At 44.6% G+C, this 27,224-nt stretch overlaps 1 protein-coding gene and 1 non-coding gene across 2 annotated transcripts in view; one reads left to right on the top strand and one right to left on the bottom strand.

Moving 5' to 3' along the window:
• Positions 1 to 24,443, top strand: part of WWTR1 (WW domain containing transcription regulator 1) — a 197,249-nt gene extending 172,806 nt beyond the window's left edge. The window contains exons 4-6 of the mRNA XM_038766222.1: positions 14,780 to 14,913; positions 16,389 to 16,501; positions 20,968 to 24,443. Of these exons, the coding sequence (XP_038622150.1) occupies positions 14,780 to 14,913; positions 16,389 to 16,501; positions 20,968 to 21,152 (432 nt within the window). The 3' untranslated portion in view covers positions 21,153 to 24,443. The remainder of the gene's footprint in view (positions 1 to 14,779; positions 14,914 to 16,388; positions 16,502 to 20,967) is intronic.
• Positions 9,589 to 9,726, bottom strand: LOC119936781. The gene has a single exon (XR_005453845.1). It is a non-coding gene; the product is annotated as a small nucleolar RNA SNORA7 (small nucleolar RNA).
• Positions 24,444 to 27,224: the final 2,781 nt, after the last annotated feature.

The raw sequence follows: 27,224 nt of genomic DNA, 5'->3' as shown, positions 1-27,224 counted from the left end.
ATTTTGCTTTCAGGTTCAGGGAAGCTTTTTGCAATGATTAAAATATTGTAATACACACACACACACACACACACACACACACACACACACACAAACACACACACGCACACAATCCCGCCCCCCCCCCCCAATTGGGAACGTTGGTATTTAGCAATAATAGCCTCTTTGTTTTGTAAAATTGAGGCAAAACCCAGCCTTTATGAAAATACTGAGTGTGGGGCCTGACGTTAATCCAGAAATTGTTTATGTTTGTCTGTAATCCAGAAATAGGCATTGCATTTGCCTGAAATGCAGAAATAGTTCATCTGTGTTTGCCTCTATTGCAGAAATAAATAATTCACTGGTGTTTGTCTGTAATGCAGAAATAATTCACATGTGTTTGCTTGTAATGCAGAACTAGTTTATGTGTATATGACTGTAATGTAAGTGGTTCACATGGGTTTGTATGTAATCCAGAAATAGTTCTTGTGCTTGCCTGTAATGCAGAAATAGTTCCAGCATCCAGATTTCCCTGCAGATGATGATTATTTACAAGCATTACTGAGGGTCAAGGCTAAAGCTACCAACACTGTTGTACTCCCTCAAGTGCTTAGTACAGTACTCTGCACACAGTAAGGGCTCAGTTAGTACCACTAAATAATTGATTAATCAACCTTCCCAAGTAGCCTAGGAGAAGAAGCCCATATACAAAGGTGTCGCAGGGAAGGGCAACCCCCTGGGTTTGTGTTTCTGATCTCTGTAGACAGAGAGGGACCCTCCCTTTCATATCACTTCCTGTTCCTTAGAAGAGGGAAATAGAACAAAATAAGTCACATTTTCCTTTAGGGGGTTTCCTAGGACCTGTAAGATTGCCGCTTTGTCAACATCAATGTCTTCTCCTGAATGACGGGAGTGGCAGGATGGGGCTGTTAACAACTTTGCCTCATCCCAGACGTGTCAGGAGTGTGTCTTTGCCTCTGAAGGGATTCTAGCAGCTGGGCATGTACAGGGAGGTTCCAGGAAATGTGACAGTGAATTTTTAGCATCCTTGGGGATCCGGTTTAAAGGAGATTTCCACCCAGGGCCGTCAGAAAGAGGGTGAAAAATTCAGCAGGCCGTAACTGACGAGGCCGCCAACGCAGATTCCTGTGAGGGGCAGCCATTTTCAGGCTCTGAGATTTCGGGACCTGGGTTTCATTTTCCTCTGCTTTGGCTTCCTCTCCACCCACCCATGTGGATGAAATCTGTTCGCCGCCTATTTTTGACCATGCCCTTCCCTCCCCACATGCCTCTCCCAGCCCCACTCCTTTGAGTTTGCTTTGAGATGCCTGCCAATCCTGTGTCCAGCCAGACCCCACATGATACTGCCGTGATATGGTCCTCGAAAACGTTGATGTATCTGTTGCCGACAACATGCCCTCAGTCATTCCGAGGCGCTCCCCTCTTGCTCTGTGGTGTTTGTGGTCTCCCTCTTCCTCTTGGAGAAGGTTAGAGCCTCTTGCCCTGATTCAGACCAACTGTCCTTAGTCATCAAAATAAAATAAATTGAGCAGCCATATAGACAACGATGTGGGTTCACACAGGCTAGAGGTGGTTGAAGGGATGAAAGGGCTCAGGGGACTAGGAAATGAGTCAGGTGAAGCTTATTGGAGGAGGTGGAATCTTAGGAGGGCTTCGAATGTGGGAAGAGCTGTGGTCTGCCTGTTGCGGAGAGGGAAGGATTCTAAGTTGGGGAAACAGTCTGAGCAAGAGAATGGGTATAGGTCAGGTATGACTAGGAGCTGGCATGGGAGGAATGAAGACAGAGAGTTGGGGAACAGCAGGACAAGAGAGAAAGTGGGGAAGATAGGGTCAGATAGTGGAGCGCCGAGCCTTGAAGCCCATCTTAGCCTGCTCATCTCCTGTCTCCCCATCCCCGTGTGCCATCATTGTTTGTTACTTTGCCACTCACTCCCATCCCCACCTCATCGTTCTAGCCACACCTCTAGCCCAGAAAGGGAAGGGGCAGGTGGTGGGGAAGAATGGGGCCGATTTGCCCCCGGGGACAGAAGCTGCTCCCCTCTGCCCTGATCTGTCCCTGGGTACCTTCTCCCCGGCTGGGCTGGAAAGGAAAGGGGTGGCAGTGGCGTCAGTGGTTGGGAGCGTGCACTTTGGTCAGATTGGAAAGTGGTGGGGAGGGGGAGGGAAGAAGCCAAGGGAAAGGGATGAATGCAATTCTGTTTACCTGCTGTTGCCTTCACATTGCATCATTGCAGTTGGATCTGTCCCACTTAAGTATTCATTACTCACCCCACCCTCCGTCCCACAGCACTACATATCTATCCTTAATTTATTTATAGTGATGTCTGTCTCCCCTTCTAGACCGTAAGTTTCTTGTGGGCAGGGAATGTGTCTACCAACTCTTTTGTTGTACTGTATTGTGCTGTAGTGTGCTGAGAAGCAGCTTGGCTTAGTGGAAAGAGCATGGGCTTGGGAGTCAGAGGTCATGGGTTCTAATCCCAACTCCACCACTTGTCAGCCGTGTGACCTTGGGCAAGTAATTTAACTTCTCTGTGCCTCAGTTTCTTCATCTGTAAAATGTGGGTGAAGACTGTGAGCCCCTCATGGGACAACCTGATTACCTTGTATCTACCCCAGTGCTTGGCACATAGTAAGCACTTAACAAATACTAACATTATTATTATTATAGAGAAGCAGCGTGGCTTAGTGGAAAGAGCATGGGCTTGGGAGTCAGAGGTCATGGGTTCTAATCCCAGGTTCGCCACTTGTCTGCTGCGTGACTTTGGGCAAGTCACTTAACTTCTCTGTGCCTCAGTTATCTCAGCTGTAAAATGTGGATTAAGACTGTGAGCCCCACTTGGGACAACCTGATAACCTTGTATCAGTGCTTGGCACATAGTAAGTGCTTAACAAATACCATCATTATTATTAGACTTTTAGACTGTGAGCCCACTGTTGGGTAGGGACTGTCTCTATATGTTGCCAACTTGTACTTCCCAAGCGCTTAGTACAGTGCTCTGCACACAGTAAGCGCTCAATAAATACGATTGATTGATTGATTGATTGATTACTGTCCCAAGGGCTTAGTACAGTGCCCTGCACACAGTAAGCCCTCGATAATCAATCAATCAGTTGTATTTACCGAGCACTTACTGTGTGCAGGGCACTGTATTAAGCCCCTGGGAGAATATAACACAATGATATGACAGACTCATTCCCTGCTCACAGTGAGTTTACAGTTAAAAGGGGGAGGCAGACATTAATGTCAATAAGTAAATTAAGGATATGTACATAAGTGCTGTGGGGCTGAGGGTGAAGCTGGTGAAATAAAGGGGCAAGTCAGGATGAGGCAGAAAGAAGTGGGAAAAGAGGAAATGAGGGCTTAGACAGGGAAGGACTCTTGGAGGAGATGGGCCTTCAATAAGGCTTTGAAGGTGGGGAGAATGATTGTCAGATTTGAGGAGGGAGGGTGTTCCAGGCCAGAGGCAGGATGTGGGTGAGAGGTCAGTGGCGAGATAGATGAGATCAAGGTACAGCGAATAGGTTGACATTAGAGGAGCAAAGTGGGAGGGCTGGGTTGGAGTAGGAGATAGCGAGGTGAGGTACTATGGGGAGAGGTGATCCAGTGCTTTAAAGCATGTGGTAAGGCATTTCTGTTTGAAGCCGAGGTGGATGTACAGCCACTGGAGGTTCTTGAGGAGTGAGGAAACATGGACTGATTGTTTTGGTAGAAAAATGATGCAGGCAGTGGAGGGAAGTATGGGCTGGAGAGGGAAGAGACTGGAGGCAGTGAGGTCAGCAAAGAGGCTGATACTGTAATCAAGTTTGGATAGGATAAGTGCTTGGATTATTGTGGTAGCAGTTTGGATGGAGAGGAAATGTTGAGAAGCAATGTTGTGAAGGTTGAACTGACAGGATTTAGTGCTATGTGTGGGTTAAATGAGAGAGGAGTCAAGGATAAGGCCAAGGTTACAGCCTTGTGATGCAGGAAAGATGGTGGTGCTGTCTACAGTGATGAGAAAGTCAAGGGAAGGACAAGGTTTGGGTGAAAAGATAAGTTCTGCTGTAGGCATGTTAAGTTTGAGGTGAAGGGATGACATCCAAGGAGAGATGTCTTGAAGGCAAGAGGAGATGCGAGACTGCAGAGAGGGAGAGAGATCAGGGGAGGAGATGTAAATTTGGGTATCATTCACATAGAGGTGAAAGTTGAAGCCATGGAGCGAATGAGTTATTCAAGGGAGTGGGTGTAGATGGAGAATAGAAGGGGATCCCGAACTGAACATTGAGGGATACCCACAGTTCGGGGGTGGGCCTCTGCCTCAGAGGTAGAGCCTGTGAAAAAGACTGAGAATGAGCATATAGGAGGAGAACTAGGAGAGGACAGTGTCCGTGAAACTGAAGTTGGTTAATACTTCCAGGAGAAGGGGATAGTCGACAGTATCGAAGGCAGTTGAGCAGTCGAGAAGGATTAGGATGGAATAGAGGCCATTGGATTTGGCAAGAAGGAGATCACTAGTGACCTTAGAGGGGGTTGTTACTGTGAGGGTGGTATTGAGGTCATCCATTTGGTCAAGAGACAGTAGTTTGAATATGGAGGCTAAATAGGGCATGGTTACTGAGGTTAAAAGATCGGAGGTCTCTGTGGGGGAAAAGAACAGATTTGTGGGGAAGAGGTGTGTGGGAAAGAAGACAGCTGAGGAGGTTGTGGTCAGATAGCGGGATTTCAGAGTTGAAGAGGGCAGAGATCGTACAGTGTTTAGAGATGATAACTGCGGTAGATGACTGACTAGTATCTGGAGTGGATGGTAGAGACATGATATGGGCTTCAAAGGAAAAGAAAGAGAGGGATGGGGAGGTGGAATGGTGGAAAAGATGCTTTGGGGGGCTAGAAGAAACCCATCTCCTGCCCCTTTCCCAGTGAGTCTTGGGGAATGGGTGAAGATGAGTCTCCCTCTAGGGAGAGCAGCAGGGGAAATGGTGTCATCAATAAATACCACTGATTGATTGATTGCTATCCTGGCTGGCTAGTGTGACCCAGGAATTATCCTCGTAGGAGTTATCCCCTCTAGACTGTAAACTCATAGTGGGCAGGGAACATGCCTACCAACTGGTAGATTGTACTCTCCCAAGGACTTACCTCATTGCTCGGCACACAGTAACAGCTCAATAAATAGATTGATTGATTGTAGGACTTGTGGTGATGTAATAATAATGATGGCATTTGTTAAGCACTTACTATATGCAAAGCACTGTTCTAAGCGCTGGGGAGGTTACAAGGTGATCAGGTTGTCCCACGGGGGGCTCACAGTCTTAATCCCCATTTTACAGATGAGGTAACTGAAGCACCAAGAAGTTAAGTGACTTGCCCAAAGTCACATGGCTGACAATTGGCGGAGTCAGAATTTGAACCCATGACCTCTGACTCCAAAGCCCGGGCTCTTTCCACTGAGCCACGCTGCTTCTCTGTGATGTCTGTGTGTTCTTTCCACTGTTTTGGATGTTTCCATTCTTTAATTCATTCATTCAAGCATATTTATTGAACACTTACTGCAGTGTGGCTCAGTGGAAAGAGCCCTGGCTTTGGAGTCAGAGGTCATGGGTTCAAATCCCAGCTCCGCCACTTGTCAGCTGTGTGACTTTGGGCAAGACACTTCACTTCCCTGGGCCTCAGTTCCCTCATTTGTAAAATGGGTTTTAAGACTGTGAGCCCCCCCGTGGGACAACCTCATCACTTTGTAACCTCCCCAGCACTTAGAACAGTGTTTTGCACATAGTAAGGGCTTAATAAATGCTATCATTATTATTATTATTATTATGTGCAGAGCACTGAACTAAGTGCTCAGGAGATTACAATACAACAATAGACACATTCCCTGCCCACAATGAGCTTACAGTCTAGAGGGGGAGACAGACATTAATAGAAATATATGAATTACAGATATGTTCTTTCTACGGTCCCCCTCAGATTACGCAGGTCTCGAAGCCATAGGTGAGTTTCGAGGATCATTTCGGGTCTCATAGAGTTGCCTGATCTTGTAGAAAGAACGGCTAAGTATGGAGATGAATGGGAAATGAGTCAATGTTGGGCAAGTTAGGCTTTGTGGTATGGAGAGCAGAGGGCTTGGGGTGTTTGCCGAGGATCGTGGTGGTTGGGGAAAGAGAAGCCAGGCCATGTGGGAGAGAGGAGCACATAGCATAGCGGGCCTCTTTCCCAGGACTTCATTTAGAGTTTGGAAGCGTGATGCCTTTTTTCCACAGCTAGCTTCCAAAAACCCCAGAGTTGCACTTGGATCTGCCCTGTCTTTAAGCATTTGATCTTCACCCCACCCTCAGCCCCAAAGCACTTATGTCCTTATCCTTCATTTATTTTAATGTCCGTCACCCCCTCTAGGCAGTAAGTACCTTGTATGGAGGGAGCGTGTCTACCAATGCGGTGTAGCATTGTACTCTCCCAAGAGCTTACTATAGTGCCCTGCACCCAGTAAATGCCATCGAACGCTAGAGTCACCAGTTGCATCGGGAACAATAACGGAGCTTCCACCTCTGTGTGGTGAAAATCATTCTTTGAGTTACAAGCGTGGCCGGGGTCAGACAGCTCCCCCTCCACCCCCTCAGCTTCAGTAACGAGTCTCTTTGCTCCGATGCCCGTCTCCTCTCTCATCCTCAGCTGTTGGGTTCCAGCAGGGTTTACAGGTGCTTCCTGCTCAAATTAGAGCTTGGGTTGTTTGTCTTTCATTATGGTCTTTCTGAATTCCAAGAGCAAGCAGCTGATGCCCCCCGTCACCCCCGAGAGCCTGGTGTTCCACCCCAGTTTGAGTTAGAAGACTCCCTCCCAAGGTGTGATGGATGGGAATTTCTCTTCTCCAGGGCCAGAGCTGTTGTTCAGGCAAACTGAACATCAGAAGCAGGAATTGAATATAAATATTTTCTTTTCAACAGAAAGCTAGCGCTTTTGTGTTGGCCACTGGAAACTCCCCGATGTTCTCCATATAAGATTAAACCCTGCCTAGAAAGTGCTCAGAGTAAATAATAATAATTTTGGCATTTGTTAATAATAATAATGATGGCGTTTATTAAGCGCTTACTATGTGCAAAGCACTGTTCTAAGCACTGGGGAGGTTACAAGGTGATCAGGTTGTCCCACGGGGGGCTCACAGTCTTAATCCCCATTTTACAGATGAGGTAACTGAGGCCCAGAGAAGTGAAGTGATTTGCCCAAAGTCACACAGCTGACAAGTGGCGGAGCCGGGATTTGAACCCATGACCTCTGAGTTCAAACCCCAGGCTCTTTCCACTGAGCCACAATTTTGGCATTTGTTAAGCACTTACTATGTGCAGAGCACTGTTCTAAGCGCTGGGGGGGAAACAAGGTGATCAAGTTGTCCCATGTGGGGCTCACAGTCTTAATCCCCATTTTACAGATGAGATAACTGAGGCTCAGAGAAGTTAAGTGACTTGCCCAAGGTCACACAGCAGACGTGTGGCAGAGCCGGGATTTGAACCCATGATCTCTGACTCCAAAGCCTGGGCTCTTTCCACTGAGCCACGCTGCTTCTCTGGTAGATAAATAATAATCAGGTTGGACACAGTCTCTGTCCCATATGGAGTTTATAGTCTAAGAGGGAGGGAGAATAGGTATTGAATTACAATTTTACAGATGAGAAAACTAAGGCACGGAGAAGTGAAGTGGTTTAACTGAGATCCCACAGCCGGTACGTGACAAAGCTGAGGTTAGAACCCAGGTCCTCTAACTCCCAGGCCTGTACTCTTTCCACTAGGCATGCAAATAGTCTCTCCACCCTCCCTTAGTAGTTAGTTTAGTCCTGCCAATGTGGAGCTTCCCCGAAAGCTGGACGGAGAAGTTCTTTCTTGTGAAACCCCACAGTGGCCTGTAGAGATGCCAGCTTTTCATTTTGAGGTGGGAGGGGGAAAGGAGCAAGGATTTTAAGGGCGATGGGGAGTAGGAGAGAACAATTTTCAAAGAGCTAACAGCCCAGAAAGCCACCATTTGAATGTTTTCAGCTCTAAGACACTCAGGTCTTGTCGTAACCTTCCTGAAAGCCCAACACACCTTCCCCGATTAATTCCCAGCATCTCGAGATATAACAACCCACTGGCCACTACTAGCACTCCCACTCCCGTATCTACTCACCCTCATTCCAAGCGCTTAGTACAATGCTCTGCACACAGTAAGCATTTCATAAATTCTATCGAATGAATGAATTCAATCCTCAGCCCTTGTGTACTAATGTGTGTTCTATTGTACATGCAAGTATTTAATTTTGATTACTCTGCAATACTTTTCTGTCTGTCCCATCATTAAAGTGAAGTGTAAGGTCCATGTGGGCAGGGTATGTATCGCTTGTTTTGTACTCCCCAAGCAAGCACTTAGCACAGTGCATTGCACCCAGTGGTTGATCAATAAATGTCATTTCTACTACTAGAAGCAGTACGAGAAGCAGCGTGGCTTAGTGGGTAGAGCAGGGGCCTGGGAATCAGAAGGAACTGGGTTCTAATCCTTGCTCTGCCACAGTCTGTTTTATGAGCTTGAGCAGGTCAGTTCACTTCTCTGGGCCTCCGTCACTTTATCTGTAAAATAGGGATTAAGAGTGTGAGCCCCATGTAGGACAGGGACTGTGTCCCTGTATCTACCCCAGTACTTAGAACAGTGCTTTGCACATTGTCTCTTGTCTTATGCCATTGAGTCATTTCCCCTTCCCCTCCCCACAGCACCTGTATATATGTATATATGTTTGTACAGATTTATTACTCCATTTATTTTACTTGTACATTTTTATTCTATTTATTTTCTTTTGTTAATATGTTTGGTTTTGTCGTCCATCTCGCCCTTCTAGACTGTGAGCCCGCTGTTGGGTAGGGACCGTCTCTATATGTTGCCGACTTGGACTTCCCAAGCGCTTAGTACAGTGCTCTGCACACAGTAAGCGCTCAAATACGATTGAATGGATGAATGAATTACTCTATTCATTTATTTTACTTGTACATATTTATTCTATTTATTTTCTTTTGTTAATATGTTTTGTTTTGTTCTCCGTCTCCCCCTTCTAGACTGTGAGCCCGCTGTTGGGTAGGGACCGTCTCTATATGTTGCCGACTTGGACTTTCCCGGGCGCTTAGTACAGTGCTCTGCACACAGTAAGCGCTCAATGAATATGATTGAATGAATGAATGAATTATTCATTTATTTTACTTGTACATATTTATTCTATTTATTTTCTTTTGTTAATATGTTTTGTTTTGTCGTCCATCTCTCCCTTCTAGACTGTGAGCCCACTGTTGGGTAGGGACCGTCTCTATATGTTGCTGACTTGGACTTCCCAAGGGCTTAGTACAATGCTCTGCACACAGTAAGCACTCAATAAACATGATTGAATGAATGAATGACTTTCCAACCCATAGTGACGCCACAGACACATCTCTCCCAGAACGCCCCGCTTTCCATCTGCAATTGTTCTGGTAGTGTGTCCAGAGAGTTTCCTTGATAAAAATACGGAAGTGGTTTACCATCGCCGCCTTCCACACAGTAAACTTGGGTCTTCACCCTCTATTCTCTCCCACGCCACTGCTGCCCAGCATGGATGAATTTGGACTTGTAGCAGATTGCCTTCCGCTCGCTAGCCATTGACCAAGCTAGGAATGGAATGGGTATGCCTCTGCTTGACTCTCCCTCCCATAGCCGAGACTGGTAGAGGACAGGAAACTCTCCAGGTGCAACCCTGAGAGGCTACTTGGCACATAGTAAGTGATTAATAAATTTCATAATAATAATAATCATTATTATTATGAGTGCTACTGCTGCTACTGCTTTTCAAGGGCTGAGTGAGGTTTGCAGTCCAACCCCAAAATCAGGGAAAGGAGCAAAGGAGAGAGTGGTAATGCAGTACCTTCCATCTCTCCCGCCTCTGTACTCTGATTATTGTTAGTAGTAGTAGCAGTATTGTTGCTGTTGTTATTAGCAAAATAATGGTACTAATAATGGTAGTGTTTGTTAAGCCTTTACTCCAGGCCAGTCACTTTACTACTAAGCACTAGGATTGATACAAGTTAATCAGGGTGGATACACTCCTTGTCCCACAGAAGTCTCACTGTTGGGAGAACAGATCCCCATCCCCCCCATCCCCCCTGCCTTACCTCCTTCCCCTCCCCACAACACCTGTATATATGTATATATGTTTGTACATGTTTATTACTCTATATATTTTACTTGTACATATTTATTCTATTTATTTTATTTTGTTAATATGTTTGGTTTTGTTGTCTGTCTCCCTCTTCTAGACTGTGAGCCCGCTGTTGGGTAGGGACCATCTCTATATGTTGCCAATTTGTACTTCCCAAGCGCTTAGTACAGTGCTCTGCACACAGTAAGCGCTCAATAAATATGATTGAATGAATGAATGAATATAGCCCCCATTTCACAGAAGCGGAAACTGAGACACAGAAAACTTTAGTGACTTTCCCAGGATCACACAGCAGGCAAATGACAGGGCCAAGATTCCCTCACCGAGCCCCTTTCTAGGGGCTGAGGACCCCCTGCATGGGCCACATAAATGGGCCTCCTTGACCGGCACCTCTCTGTCCCCTACTTGCCAAATTTAATTAATCAGTGGTATTTACTGAGCGCTTACTATGTACAGAGCACTGTACTAAGTGCTTGGGAGAGTACAGTGTTCCTGGACACATTCCCTGCCCTAAGGGAGCTTATGGTCTATTGGGGCAGACAGACATTTAAATAAATTATGGAAACATATATAAGTGCTGTGGGACTGAGGGTGGGGTGAATAAAGAGTGCAGAAACGCTGCAGAAAAGCATTGTGGCTCAGTGGAAAGACCACGGGCTTTGGAGTCAGAGGTCATGGGTTCAAATTCCGGCTCCGCCAGTTGTCAGCTGTGTGACTTTGGGCAAGTCACTTAACTTCTCTGTGCCTCAGCTACCTCATCTGTAAAATGGGGGTGAAGACTGTAAGCCCCCGGTGGAACAACCTGATCACCTTGTAACCTCCCCAGCGCTTAGAACAGTGCTTGGCACATAGTAAGCGCTTAATAAATGCCATCATTATTATTATTATTATTAAGAGGGCTTAGTAGGGGAAGGCCTCTTAGAGGAGGTAGGATTTTAATAAGACTTTGAAGGAGGGCTGAGTGATTGTCGGTGGGATAGGAAAGGGGAGGGAGGAGTGAATCGTGCAGGTTGGGCTGTAATAGATGCGCCAGGATAGAAGGGGGCAAGCTGACGTTGCTTTAAAACCGATGGTGAGGAGTTTACGTTTGACACGGAGGTGGATGGGAAACCACTGGAGGTTCTTGAGGAGTAGGGAGATATGTACTGAACGTATTTAAAAAAAAAATGATCCAGGCAGCTAGTGCAGGAACTGATGTATTGACTAGCCCAGGGGAACCGGAGTTCTGTATTGCCAACTCCAGAGTTGCCAGGGTATGCCCTGTCAGATCCAGAGGTACTAGGGTTGAGTAAGCATTGTTTTTATGTCTCCAGACAGTTTGTTGAAAGTGGGAGTTCCTTTGAAATAGAAATTGGCAGCTCCACATACCTCCAGCGCTTAGAACAGTGCCCAGCGCTTAGAACAGTGCTTTGCACATAGTAAGCGCTTAACAAATGCCATCATTATTATTATACTTGTTTTCACTAAGATCGACCTTCCCAGTGAGTGTTTTGGAAAGCTGCCTTGCTTGAGCCTTCTGCCCCAGCAGATCAAAACACTCTTATTTATTTTTTAATGATATTTGTTAAGCACTTACTATGTACCAGACACTGTGCTAAGCACTGGGATAGATACAAGCTAATCAAGTTGAACACAGTCCGTGTCCCATGCTGGGCTCACAGTCTTGATCCCCATTTTACAGATGAGGCATCAGAAGCACAGAGAAGTTGAGTGAGTTGCCCGAGGTCACACAACAGGCAAGTGGCAGAGATGGGCTTACAACCCAGGTCCTTCATTCATTCATTTGTTTATTCATTCATTCAGTTGTATTTATTGAGCAGAGCACTGTACTAAGCGCTAGGGAAGTACAAGTTGGCAACACATAGAGATGCTCCCTACCCAACAACGGGCTCACAGTCTAGAAGGGGGAGACAGACAACAAAGCAAAACAAGTAGACAGGTGTCAAAACCATCAGAATAAATAATTCCCAGTCCCGTGCTCTATCCACTAGGCCTGTTACACTCTCCTGCTTTGTTTTGAATCCTTCCCATTCCTTTTCAAAATCATCTCCTGCAAGTTTGTGACCAAACAAAATGAATTCTCGAAAAATATATTTTTTTCCTTTGTCATAAAGCATAACAACAGCAACTTAATCAAACTTAAGTATTAATAATGCTAGATCACGGTGACCTACGCAGAGAAATGTTGAAGCTTGGTCAAGTCTCTTTGGTCATGTTTTTTTCGCTTGTTGTATCTCAAGTCCCTTAAGAATTGAGGTTTCGGCAATGATAGTGTGAATCTGTGGAGACAATGTGTAGTCTTTCAATCAATCAATCAATCAATCGTATTTATTGAGCACTTACTGTGTGCAGAGCACTGTACTAAGCACTTGGGAAGTCCAAGTTGGCAACATATAGAGACAGTCCCTACCCAACAGTGGGCTCACAGTCTAGAAGGGGGAGACAGAGAACAAAACCAAACATATTAACAAAATAAAATAAATAGAATAGATATGTACAAGAATAAATAGAATAGATATGTACAAGAGAATAGATATGTACAAGAGAATAGATATGTACAAGAGAATAGATATGTACATCCGTGCTCTCTTCATCCGTGCTCTGCGTTAAATTGCTGACGATCTGCTGAGCAGCTTCCGCTAAGCAGTCAGCAATGAGGAAATCGTAACTTCTCTCATCTTTGAGAAGAAATGAAGAAAAAAAAAGAAACAAGGCAGCAGTTCTGGGGAAATAACACGTTTTATCCATGTCATATTATCTTTGTCTTCTCAATATGACAAACTAGGAGAGGCCCGAGGAATGGGTTGTCAAAGAAATCCATTCCATTTCCGTTTCTATATTCACGGATATCGGGACAGAGGTGCCTTCCCTGAGACGGCTGCTCCTCACAAGGCCCATGAAACGCTTGCCCCGCATTCCGAGAAGTGTGACTGTCTCCAAGCGCAAAGCTGCCCTGCCCCATTCCCAAATGTTTTTCCTTTTGAATTTTCCTCCTGTAGCCCTCCTGCCCCCTTCAGGTCCTCTTTGTACATTGGGTGAGAGTTGGACTCTTTCAGAAAGTATCTTTAACGTGGCAAAGGCTCAAGAAACACAGTCAGGGAAATAGATTGGTCGATTTAAAAGTGAAAATAATAATAATAATAATAATAATGGTATTTGTTAAGCACTTACTATGTGCAAGGCACTGTTCTAAGTGCTGGGGAAGTTACAAGGTGTTCAGGTTATCCCAGGGTAGAGGGGTTCACAATTTTCATTCCCAATTTACAGATGAGGTAACTGAGGCCCAGAGAAGTTAAGTGACTTGCCCAAAGTCACACAGCTGACAGTTTGTGGAGCTGGAATTTGAGCCCACGACCTCTGACTCCAAAGCCCGGGCTCTTTCCACTGAGCCACGCTGCTTCTCTATAGAAATAGAGAAATAGAAAAAATGGATGCTATCTGCTCTTTCTCATCAATTTTTATTGTTTTGTCTGAACATTTTAATAATAATACCAACAATAATTATGATATTTGTTAAGCACTTACTGTGTGCCAAGCACCATTCTAAGCGCTGGGGTAGATACAAGGTAATGAGGTTGGCCCACGCGGGGCTCACAGTCTTCATCTCCATTTTACAAATGAGGTAACTGAGGCACAGAGAAGTTAGGGAATTGTTCAAGGTCACCCAGCAGACAAGTGGCGGAGCCGAGATTAGAACCCACAACCTCTGACTCCCAAGCCCATTCTCTTGCCACTAGGTCATGCTGCTTCTCCCATTTATTTATTTTTATTTTTTATTTTTATGGTGTTTGTGAAGCGTTTACTATGTGCCAAGCACTGTTCTCATTTAGTAGTAGTATTATGATTAATAATAATGGTATTTGTTAAGCATTTACTAGGTTCCAGGCACTGTTCTAAGCCCTGGGGTAGATACAAGATAATTGGGTTGGACAAAGTCCCTGTCCCATGTGGGGCTCACAGTCTTAATCCCCATTTTACAGATGAGGGAACTGAGGCACAGAAAAGTGAAATGACTTGCTGAAGGTCACACAGCAGACAAGTGGCAGAGCCAGGATTAGAACCCATGACCTTCTGACACCCAGGCCTGTGCTCTATCCATTAGGCCATGCTGCTTCTAATAGTGCTTGTATGTGTGTATGTGTAAAGATACCCACAAAATATGTGTGGATGCTATATAGCAAATGAGAAATTCAACCCAAAAAAGGAAAAAAAGAATTGTTCTGAGCCAAAGCCGGTGTTTTGAAACCGTATGGCTTACCAGTTGGAAACTTGAAATGCTGAGTTTTAATCCTAGCTGTGCCATGGCCTTCACTGGCTTTGCGTGGTGGTCTACCAACTCTGTTATACTGTCTCAAATGCTTAGGACAGTGCTGTGCACACAGTAAGCACTTAGTAAATAGCACAGATGGATTGTAAAATGGGAACTCCATTGAGGTACAAACTTTCCACAGTAATCAAGAGGCGTTTGGGTCGTGTCTAAAGCTCCGGCTAATTGCAGGAAGAAACTGTTTTCATTGGATGCATGCCTTGTCACAATTCCCGTAAGCAGCATCCAGGAACAAATAACCGTTTCCCCCCCATTTCCTCTCGTGTTTATGTAGGAAGCCGCACTGTGTAGACAACTTCCCATGGAGTCCGAGACCATGGCCCCGGTTCAAGCTGCTGTGAACACCCCCGCCATGACCCAAGACATGAGATCGATTACAAATAGCGGCTCGGATCCTTTTCTCAATGGGTAAGGAGACGCGATTCGCTCCCACGCTGCTCCTAGCCTGGCAATGGGGATGCACACCGCCTTGGGCGCGGGAGGCTGGGGGGGGAGATTCCCACAATTGCCTGGGAAACTGACTGCATTCCAGGGCCAATCACCTCGAGGGCACAGCTCTGGGACTTGAGCCTCATGACAATCATCCTAAATAGGAGGGGGTTGGTCTGATGATGCTGTTTTTGGTAGTTGAGAGGTAAGAAGGTGATGACATGTTTCCTAGTTACATTTCGAGCAAAATCCACCCGTCGTCATCCATCATCAGTGGTATTTATTGAGTGGTATTGTGCACAGAGCACTGTACTAAGCACTTGGGAGAGTCCAGTACAACACCCAGTCCTCCCAGAATACCGGACTTGCATCCTAGCCAAGCCCCAGATTAAGGAAAACCAACATCATAGTCCTTGCCTGTTCCAGCGTTTGAAGGGCTCCTCTGATCCCATGGAAATATTCAAATAAACTCATTGTCAGCTGAAGCTTCCCCAGTTCCCTAACAATGTTCTAGCCAAAATGCATAATAAAAACTCATGTGCTAGCAGAAGCTAGCATCAGTGATGACTGAAATCACAGGAAAGAGGGATGAGGTGAAAGAGGAGAAAAAGTAACCTATTTTAAGACCTCTGTGTCCATGCCACAAAAGATTGAAAGTGAACATCAAAACCTGGATAGAAGCGAGGTGGGTGAGGATAGGATATTTATTGTTCTCACTTAAAAGACATGTGAAAATAAAGAAGAGATTAGGGTACTGTGTTTAATAGCCACTTGATAGAGATTGTTAAAATTTTATTTGCTTAGTTAGCACTTATTGGGTTTGATTCTCCCACATCTTCAAGGATGTGAGCACGGTTTTGGGACAGAGGAGTTGTTCATATCCACAAATCTGAGTTTGCTCCATGAACTCAATCTAAATAGTTTATTGGTTATAAACTCATAGTTTATCGCTTATTGTTGTATTATACTTTCCCAAACGCTTAGTACGGTGCGTTGCACACAGTAAGCACTCAGTAAATGTGATTGAATGAATGAATAAATAGGGGAAAATGAGGCCCATTGTTTCTCATTGGTTTCTGCCAAACGGGGGCGGGAGCGGAGGGAGGGAAGGGGAGGAGGGAAGTGCTGGTATGGTCTCCCCTTGGGAGAGCCTGGGAGAATCAGAACGGCAGATCTGATTCTCCCCCTTTTAGACTGTGAGCCCACTGTTGGGTAGGGACTGTCTCTATGTGATGCCAATCTGTACTTCCCAAGCGCTTAGTACAGTGCTCTGCACATAGTAAGCGCTCAATAAATACGATTGATTGATTGATTGATTGATAGACCCGGGGACCCACCCTAGAGCCCCGTTCTTTAGCATTTGGACCATTGCGCTCTGGCCAGAAGTTCTGTCGAGAAGGCTCGTCCAGAACTGTAGCATCCTCACCGCGCTTTCTCCCTGTTTGAATTTGTAGTGGGCCGTACCATTCCAGAGAGCAGAGCACAGACAGTGGACTAGGGTTAGGATGCTACAGCATACCGACAACTCCTGAAGATTTCCTCAGCAACGTAGATGAGATGGACACAGGTAGGCACAAGGGATACCAGTATTTCGCCTAAAAGCTGTTCTGACACAATGTCTGATTACAAAGGCTGTTTAAGCCTTTGAGTTTCTGAACCAAGAATGTATGCGGGGGGCGAGGGGGTAGGGTGGGGGAGGGCACTGGAGGGCATGCCACGTTGGCAGGAAACACAGTGACTTTGGGTGCAAGCAGTAACCCTTGAAAAGCAACAGCAATAAGGGATAACCCAATAAAACAAACATGCAGATATTTTGATGATCCCGTGATTTCAGAACTTTAAAATGTTTGAATGAGTTTTCTCGCATTACCAGGATATAAAGGTAGAGGTAGTTTTATTTGCCTCTTTCATCTCTCTCCCTCTCTCTCTTTTTACCTCTCTCTCCTCCATATTTCAAAAACATAAGCAGTTCTGTTTCTGGGGCAGGACATTGGCTCCAATAACAGTAGCAGATAGCCTAGAGTAACCATCCATCCTCACAATCTCGCCTCCCATCCTTCCTTCGAGTAACCCGTTATAAACCTCTCAGTGGAAAGAGCATGGGCTTTGGAGTCAGAGGTCATGGGTTCAAATCCTGGCTCCGCCGCTTGTCAGCTGTGTGACTTTGGGCAAGTCACTTCACGTCTCTGTGCTTCAGTTAGCTCATCTCTCCCCCTTGTAGACTGTGAGCCCATTGTTGGGTAGGGACCGTCTCTATATGTTGCCGACTTGTACTTCCCAAGTGTTTAGTACAGTGCTCTGCACACAGTAAGCACTCAATAAATACGATTGAATGAATGAATGAATGAATAAAGTGGAGAGTAAGTCTGTGAGCCCCCCAGTGGGTCAACTTGATCACCTTGTAACCTCCCCAGTGCTTAGGACAATGCTTTGCACACAGTAAGCGCTTAATAAATGCCATCATTATTATTATTAATTTCTCCCAGACCCATTTGAACCTACTGCTTATCTTCAACCTGCCGTCCTTGTTATGGTAATAATTCCCAAATATTTATCACATCCTTCCAGACCAATTTGATCAGCTGGTTGTAAACCAGTCACCAGGTTTGGATGACATTAACAGAGTTTTGAAGGAACTAGAAAAGAAAGTATAGAGCCCCTGGCCAGAGTCTGGAACCTCTCTCTCGATCAGTGGCCCCCACAGATGGGAATTCCTAGGAGTTGAAGCTTCCCTCCCCAGCCTCTGACTTTTATCCCTTATTCCCTTGGATCCTTTTTTGTGGTATTTGCTAATGATAATAATAATCATCATCATCATTATCATAGTATTTAAGTGCTTACTAGGTGCCAAGTATCGTTCTAAGTACTGGGGTTGTTGCAATATAATCGGGTTGGACACAGTCCCTGTCCCACTTGGGGCTCACAGTCTTAATCGCCATTTTACAGATGAAGGAATTGAGGCATAGAAAAGTTCCGTGACTTGCCCAAAGTGACTCAGCAGACAAATGGCTTCCTACGTGCCAGGCACTCTACTAAGTGCTGGGGTAGGTGCAAGCTAGTCAGGTTGGTCCCACTTGGGGCTCACAGTCTTAATCCCCATTTTACAGATGAGGGAATTGAGGCATAGAGAAGTTAAGTGACTTGCCCAAGGTCACACAGCAGACAAATGGCTTCCTCTGTGTCGGGCACTGTACTAGGCACTGGGGTGGGTAAAATATGATATACAGTATAATTGCATTGGACACAGTCTCCATCCCACATGGGGCTCACAGTCTTAATCCCCATTTTACAGATGAGGGAACTGAGGCACAGAGAAGTTGTGACTTGTCCAAAGACACACAACAGACAAATGGCTTCCTATGTGTCAGGCACTGCACTAAGCACTGGGGTGGTTACAGTATAATCACAATGGACACAGTCCCTGTCCCACACAGGGTTCACAATCTTAAATCCCAGTTTTACAGATGAGGGAACTGAGGCACAGAGAAGTTAAGTGACTTGTCCAAGATCACACTGAAAGGAAGTGGCTTCCTTTGTGCCAGGCTGGGGTATGTAAAAGGTTAGAATCAGTCCATGTCCCACATGGGGCTCACAGTCTTAATTCCCATTTTACAGAAGAGGTAACTGAGGCACAGAGAAGAGAAATGAATCCCTCACCAGAAAATGCCACGTTTTTCCAATTGTCCTAAATAGCTCACACCCCATTGGGATTTTTGCTAAATCTGTCTAAAAGTTTTACTTTCCCAATGGATGGCACATAGTAAATGCTTAAAAAGTGTTATTATTATTATTTTGCTAATACTGGCATTTAATAAGCCGGTACTATTTGCCAAGCACTGAACTAAGCACTGGGTTAGATACAAGACAGTTAGATTTGACACAATCACTGCCCCACATGGAGCTCACAGTCTGGGGGGAGGGAGAACAGATACTGAATCCCCATTCTAGACTGTGAGCCCACTGTTGGGTAGGGACCGTCTCTATACGTTGCCAACTTGTACTTCCCAAGCACTTAGTACAGTGCTCTGCACACAGTAAGCGCTCAATAAATACGATTGATTGATTTTACAGTTGAGGAAACTGAGGCGCCGAGAATTAAGTGACTTGCCCAGAGGTCACACAGCACAGAAGTGATGGAGCAGGGTTTACAACCCAGGTCCTCTAATTTCCGGTCCTTTGCTATTTTCCTAAAACCTCACTGGGCCCACATTTCTCCACTCCTTAAAAATCTCCCTTGGCGACATGGTTAATCCCCATACCCAGCAAAATCTCCTTATCATCGCCATCGAAACCCTCCACCAGCCTTACACCAATCAATCAGTGGTACTTACTGAGCGCATACCATATTGACTTTCTTCACCTCCTTCTTCCCTCATCCAACTTTGCATTCCTTCCAGAAGCATCCAGCAGAACCTCACTCTCGACTCTCCTACCTCTGGTTCCTTGCCCACAAATCTGCCAGATCACAGCTCTCTCCATCTTCCAGGCCCCCTAAAAAACCCCACTCCACCAGGAAACCCTTCTCAATTAATTCACAGCACTCTAAGATCTATCAACTTAATACTTTTGTAATTTATTCCAGTCTTTGATATTTTTGTACCTTCTCTAAGTGTATAAACTCCTTTTGGGCAGGGAACATCTCTGCCAACCCTCTTATATTTTCCGCTCTCAAGCACTCTGCACACAGTAAGCACTCAGTAAGAACCTTTGATTGATTGACTGGACACATTCATACCATATCCTGTTATTTTCTTGTTCTTCCTGATGCTAACTTGCTGCATAAACCATTTTTGTCTGTCTTCTTAGATTGTAAGCTCCTTAAGGGCAGGGAACATGTGTATTGGCTGGTATTCTCTCCCAAGTGACTTTCACGCAGTAGGCGCTCAGTAAGTAGCACTGATTGATTGTTCAGTTGAATGATCTGAAGACCAAGCCTTGATTTAGAGCCTTGAGCCATATGCCGTCGTGACGTAAGGGCCTGTGATCCAGCCCTAGCCAACAGGTCTTCCTCTAACCCAGATTTAAAGCAAACGATTGAAACTGGTGTAGAAGGGTCAGCCCATTAATTACCCAGCAGCCTTTTCAGCAACATCCATATTCTCTAGGACAAGTGGGTGGTACTCATTTTGAATTCATTCATTCGATCATATTTATTGAGCACTTACTAACACTAATACTAATAATTATGGTATTTGTTAAGCGCTTACTATGTGCCAAGCACTGTTTTAAGTGCTGGGGTAGATACAAGGTAATCAGGTTGTCCCATGTGGGACTCATAGTCTTAATCCCCATTTTGCAGATGAGGTAACTGAGGCACAGAGACGTTAAGTGGCTTGCCCAAGGTCACGCAGCAGAGAAGTAGCAGGGCCGAGATGAGAACCCACCTCTGACTCCCAAACCTGTGCTCTTTCCACTAAGCCATGCTGCTTCTCGTATCACGAGCAAAGCATTGTACTAGGCACTTGGGAGAGTACAATATAACAATAAACAGGCACATTCCCTTCCCACGATGAGCCTAGAGTCTAGAGGTGGAAACAGACATTAATATAAATAAATTACAGATATGTACATAAGTGCTGTGGGGCAGGGAGGAGGGATGAATAAAGGGAGTAAGTCAGGCCGACACAGAAGGGAGAGGGAGAAAAGAAAAGGGGGGCTTCGTCATGGAGGAGGAAATGTGCCTTCAATACGACTTTGAATGGGGGGAGAGTAATTTTCTGTCAGATTTGAGAAGGGAGGGTGTCCCAGACCAGAGGCAGGATGTGGGCAGCGTGTCTAGAGGACGGTGACACTGCCCTGCCAGTAGGCATATTTAATGCCAGGTTGGCATACTCTGCAACTCCTGCTGGCAAGAGGCATGGTCCCATTGGCGACACGCTGGTCAAATTTGCTCCATTTCCAACTCGGGAGTACAATGGCTCCCTGTTGCCAGGCCAGGGAAGATTCATTTGGCGCCCAAACTGTGGTTTGCGAACCTGGAAACCGTGGAACTTCCCGGGCCTATCCTGATCGAGTTCTCGCATTCTGTTTCAGGAGAAAACGTGGGGCAGACCCCTATGAACCTTAATCCCCAGCAGAGCCGCTTCCCCGACTTCCTCGACTGCCTGCCGGGAACGAACGTCGACCTCGGGACTTTGGAGTCGGATGACCTGATCCCGATCTTCAACGACGTGGAGTCTGTCCTGAACAAAAGCGAGCCCTTCCTGACCTGGCTGTAACCTGCACCTTCGGCCGCCCCCCGTTCAGCCCGGAAACCCAACAGGAGAGGCAGATCATCCCAAAGTCCTCCGATAGCCAATGAGCTGCCTTGCTGACTTTTGCTCTGCCACCTCCATAGGGTCAATTTAATCGTTGCCTGGATTTGATTGACAGTAACTTAAGTATAAAATATAGAAGTATATAAATTTATATTTTCCTTTTATTTGTAACTACATCTGCAGGTCTACATCCCACATTTCTGGGATGGATCATAAAATACTACAACTCTCCCATCCCCATCTCTCCTCTCTCCCTCCTTCCTTCCCTCCCCTGTCTCTCTCTCTCTCTCTCTCTCTCTCTCTCTCATCCATGATTAAAGTCATGGATCTTAGTTGAAATTACAAACTCCAATGCCCCAGAAAAGCAGGCCATATACAAGCTAGTAGCTTGGTCCAGGACACCTGCACCGAGTTAGACCAAAACGCAGCTCAGTAACTGTATTTATGACAATAGTACCAAATGCTTTTTTTTTTTTTTTAAATCTATTTAACTTGAGCTTTAAAAATCATTGTATTGTTAGTGAAATTGTGCTGTATGGAATACAGAGTAGTTTTGAATCCATGCTAGCTATTATAATTATTATTCTATTTGCTGATGCACAAGCCGTACTATTGTAGTAATCTTTCAGTATATTACTGTATAGCTTCCAGATAATGAGTACTTCCAATTTGAAAGTAGCAGGATGTTTAGTAACAGTTTTACACAACAAATACTGTAAAAATAGACCAGATTGGTACTACTTAAAACACACACACACACACACACACACACACACACACAATGTGATAAAAAACATAAAATGTTTTTTTAAATGCAACGTAGATTTTGATGTCTATTTTATTAAGCACTCTAATTTTTTAAAACTAAGTACATGAACCAGAATGTTTTTTTGATAAATCACGGGCAACTGAACCTTTTGACTTTTTTGAAACTCTCCCCGAAATCAGGACAGAATAGTGTAGCACAGCTCACGGCTTGACAGTCCGATACGCAGTTGCTTCCTTTCGTTTTCGTTTCGTTGTTTTTAAAAACCTCGTAGGTCTCGTTTTCAGCAATGGGGAGTTTAAACCGACAGGCTCATCGAGACTGTAGGCGTGAAGCCGATGACTGGGCGGCCCTGAGGCAGAGCCCCGCTTGGCCTGGTGACGGCCGGTTTGCTCAGTAGCATCAACCCCCGTTTGCTGAGGGAACCGGCAAACCCGGGCCGGTGCAAATGGTGTGACGCATATGTACTCGATACCTCTCCTATAACCAAGAAAAACTTCTTTATCAGTTGTTTAGGACTGAGAAAGCATCAAGGTCCTCTTGCAGTCAGTCAGTCCTGTGAAATGCCAATGAAGTCCTGAAACGTTTAGAGTTTTCAACTGACATCATTTACGGCTTCGAGCGTAGGCTTCGATAATGGAACTCACGCATCGCTTTGCTGAGGGGCCTTGTTAATTAATCCAAGTCTCTGAGTAGGAACCTATTGATTCCCAGCAGCGAGAGACTGACCACGTACTCCAAAGTCGACTTGGTGGTGGGAAGGTCGGGGCTCTTTCTGATGGCTCAGGCTCTAGAGGCAGCGCCCGTCATCTCTTATCGCGTTGGAAAGGAGGCAAGTACGAGGGGTCAGAGTTCAGGTGTGAGGGCGGAGATTGGAAAGGGGGATGTTGGGAGGTGGCAGTTGCTAGGCAAGTTGGGGTGCCCTGGAGATGAGGACCTAGGCCGGTGCCCGGGGAGCAAGGAGAAGGACTCACCAAAGTTTCACGGATCGGTTCTCGACCACAACCTCTAAACCCAAAGGCTATCTCTTGTGTCAGAAAAATGACTTTGGTGCACTTTATACTGGGGCTGGCTTCTGCCCCTTCTATGCCAATTTTAGGCACAGAGGGGAAAATGATGAACCGACCATTGTTCTGATACGATGAAGTGATTTTTCTCGAGAAAAATGGTTTCTTTTCTCTCACGCGCTCTCCCTCAGGGAGCGGGGGAGTCTGGAAGGGATGCGTGGAAGTACCTGGGTCACCGGAAAACTAGTGGATGTGTTTTTTCTTTCTTTGAATTTTGTGAGAAATAATTACAAAAAGAGGGGAACAGTCTTTCTGAACAAACAAGGGACCTAGCCAGTCTGAGCAGTGTTACTGTATTTTTATGGATTTATTGTTGTTGTGTGGTTTTTTTTTTAAGAATTTCTTTTCAGGTTATCAACCTAAATGCGATACAGCTAGACCTTGCTGGTTCTGCTCCCCAGGCCCGCGATGGTTAGAGTACTGGGGATGACAGAATCCGGTTTCAGATGTGAGGCACGTAGAACGTTGTAGGTGGCATTACGAAGTATTAGGTGAAACTTTTAGTGAATTTAGATGGAGCATTTCTAAGTAAGAAAGCTAGATTTTTTTTTCCTAGAATACAATGTGGATCTAAACTGCATGTTTACCACTTAAAGTGAAGCCGGGAATAGTTTTGTTTTAAAGGTAGAGAAGGTATTTGTCAGCGAACGCTAAAGCTAGAGACTCTAAAGAGATGACAGCATGTTTCAGGTTGTCACTGTTGCCAAAACCCAGCCACTTGGAATGGCTATTATAGATTGTGGGCCAGGAGGTTAGAGGTCATTTTAGGGCCATAAGTCCATGAGGGTGAGGATGAGAACAGGTGTCCACACCGCTGTCTTTGATGTATGGTATGGCAGATGCTTCTTCCAGCAAAACGGGAGATGGAACTCATTCCCGAAACCCTCCTTTCCAGGAGTTGCCAACTTGAAAGATCTTGGGTGTGGAGTAGCGTTTGTGCAAAACCTGCATATTGATAATTCCGTTGGTGTTAAGTCACAGTGGGGCAGTGTTTCCTTGGGAAATTGAAGGATGTGGCATACACCTCGTCATTGGACAGATTGTATGGAGGGTGACAGGGAACGAGAGCTGTTGGAAGTTCAGCTAGTACTCGGGTAACACCGTGAGAATGACACTTTTGGGGGTCAAAAAAATGCTCTTTGTTTCTAAGTGTACATTCATTTTAAATGGGAAAATGGGTGATCACCAGACTTTTTCCTAACACATTACAACCATATATGTGCTAGTACTTTAACTTTTTTTATTTACTTCTCCATTTTGTTATGTTACATGACATATGTGTGAGTGTTTTTATTTTAGAATTTGATGCATATGGACCTTTGTATTAAAATCAATCAGATCAAACTAGCATACCTAGAGTTTGTACTGGTTTTTATTTCTCTGATCTTGTACAAGAAAAATAAATATAATTGAATTTCAGCTTTTTTGTCTTCATTTGTTCCCATATTCAGTTCTGTTCCCTTGCTCTGGAACTGTTTAACTGTAATTCACCACCCTTGGTGTTCGAAAACTAGAGAGAACTACAAATGAACATTTCGTTGGTTGAAACGCTTGGGGTCTGCAGCATAAACCTTGGTTTTAAATCTTATGCTTTTCAAATCACATGTCTTGGTCTCTTCAAAGCAGACACATACAGAAGCACCCAGAAACCCCGTGGAGAAACCTCAACCCATTCTGTAACCTACCTCTTTCAAACTAGGCATCTTTAGTTGGAGCAGGCATTAGGGTTATAACGTCACTTCTGCCTCTTCAGGGCACAAGAAATAAGAAAGCAACTGCTAATTTACAACAGGGACACGACTCCCTGTCTGTTCATTAGTATTATTATATATTATATCATAAGAGCACGGGCTTTGGAGTCAGAGGTCATGGGTTCAAAGCCCGGCTCCGGCAATTGTCAGCTGTGTGACTTTGGGCAAGTCACTTAACTTCTCTGGGCCTAAGTTACCTCATCTGTAAAATGGGGATGAAGACTGTGAGCCCCCCATGGGACAACCTGATCACTTTGTAACCTCCCCAGCGCTTAGAACAGTGCTTTGCACATAGTAAGCGCTTAATAAATGCCATCATTATTATAATTATTGCTAATTATGGTTATGGCACTTAAGTGATTACAGTGTTTCTAGCACAGCTCTAAACCCTAAGGAAGATACAAGTTAATCAGTTTGGGCCCAGTCCCTGTCCCACATTGGGCTCACTGTCTAAGTAGGAGGGAAGACAAGTATTGGATCCCTATTTTACAGTTGAGGAAACAGAGGCACAGAGAGATTAAGTGGCTTGCTCAAGTCACACAGCAGGCAAATGGCGGAGCTGGAATTAGAACCCAGGCCCTCTGACTCTCAGGCCTGTGCCCTTTCCAGTAAGTCACACTGCTTCCATGCTGTTTTGGGGACACTTTTCACCATGACTCCTAGTGTTTCAAGGACTTCTTTCAATGTGACACTTAAGCCCTTCAAACAGAAATGTTAAGCTAATGAAGGCTGCTGCCTCATCAATCTCCTCCCTGTCTCCATTCTTTCCCCTCTCCAGTCCATACATATAACTTTCTGCTGTCCATATCATTTTTCTTAAAGGTTGTTCTGCTCATACCTTCCCATTCCTCAAAAACGTCGAATGCTTGGTACATAATACATGCTTAAGAAACATTATTATTATTACAAAACACTTATTATTACATTAATATCATTATAATACAATAGTAGTGTTTCTTAAGCATGTGTTATGTGTCTCTTCACTCTTCAAAAACCTCCAACACTTGTTACATAATACATACTTAAGAAACACTATTATTAGTGCAATAATATTGTTATACATTAGTATAATAATATTGTTACACAATCATAATAACAGTGTTTCTTAAGCGTATATAAAGAACTGGATGTTTTTGAGGAGTGGGGACATGTAATGATAATAATAAAAAAGATTCAAAATATTTTTTAGGCCAAAGGAAAGTCTGAGGAATAGCAAGCATTCTTTCCACTCAAGTGATTAGCAAATTGCTTGGTACATTCTTAACAAATATTAATATTGTTATTATCATCATCATTATCATTATAAAAGATTGCTAAGCAAAATATTTCCTAGGCCAAAGGCAAGTCTGAAGAGTCAATGATCTGCTTTAAAATAGATTTCACCCGGGATCTTTTGGAACCTCACAGTCTGTTGGAAGACTAACAAGTGAGTTTTAGAGAGAGCCATTGTTGCTTCTTCCCCATCAAGAAGAGTATTGAGATCAATCAATCTGTCTGTGATATTTATTGATAATAATAATGATGATGTTTTTTGTTAAGTGCTTACTATGTACCAAACACTGTTCTAATTTATTGAGTGCTGGCTGCATGCAGAGTACTGTGCTCGGCACTTGGGAGAGTATAACAAAGTACTATAATAATAATTATAATAATAATGGTTTTTGTTAAGTGCTTACTATGTGCAAAGCACTATTCTAAGCACTGGGGGGGATACAAGGCAATCAGATTGTCACACGTGGGGCTCATAGTCTTCATCCCCATTTTACAGATGATGTAACTGAGGCACAGAGAAGTGAAGTGATTTGCCCAAAGTCACACAGCCAATAAGTGGCAGAGTCGGCATTAGAACCCATGACCTCTGACTCCCAAGCCCATGCAACTTTCTACTGAGCCATGCTGCTTCTCTAAAAGATGTATAAAAGATGTATATATATATATATATATATATATATATATATATATATATATAAGGGGATTCCAAGGCTCTTGAATCCAATTAATTCATAAGCTAATTTCCTGGGAGTAAATTCAGAAGTGGAGAAGAGCATATCTCCACTCTAGCAGAGCTCACAATTTAGCCTAGATGAGATAGCCTGAAATCCAGTTAGGATGGATGGGTGGACACACACACACACACACACACACGTGCACCCATACTGTCAATCAAGTGGAACTTGGTTTCCCAAAATCTTTTGTTGACCTGGGCAGCTGGAGGGACTGAGGGACTGATTTTTTTTTTTGCTAAATTGTACTTTCCAAGCACTTAGTACAGTGCTCTACACACAGTAAACGCTCAATAAATATGATTGAATGAATGAATGAATCAGTGGCATTAATGGAGCACTTACTGTGTGCAGAGGACTGTACTAAATGCTAGCGTGCTGTCTGTGGGCTGGCAAGGACCAGTGGTGTGGGGAAGAGAACCTCACACGGAAAATTCTGCCTCCTG

The sequence above is a fragment of the Tachyglossus aculeatus genome, chromosome 1, assembly GCF_015852505.1.
Source record: "Tachyglossus aculeatus isolate mTacAcu1 chromosome 1, mTacAcu1.pri, whole genome shotgun sequence".
Classification (NCBI taxonomy): Eukaryota; Metazoa; Chordata; class Mammalia; order Monotremata; family Tachyglossidae; genus Tachyglossus; species Tachyglossus aculeatus.
This window is presented reverse-complemented; position numbering and strand designations above follow the sequence as displayed.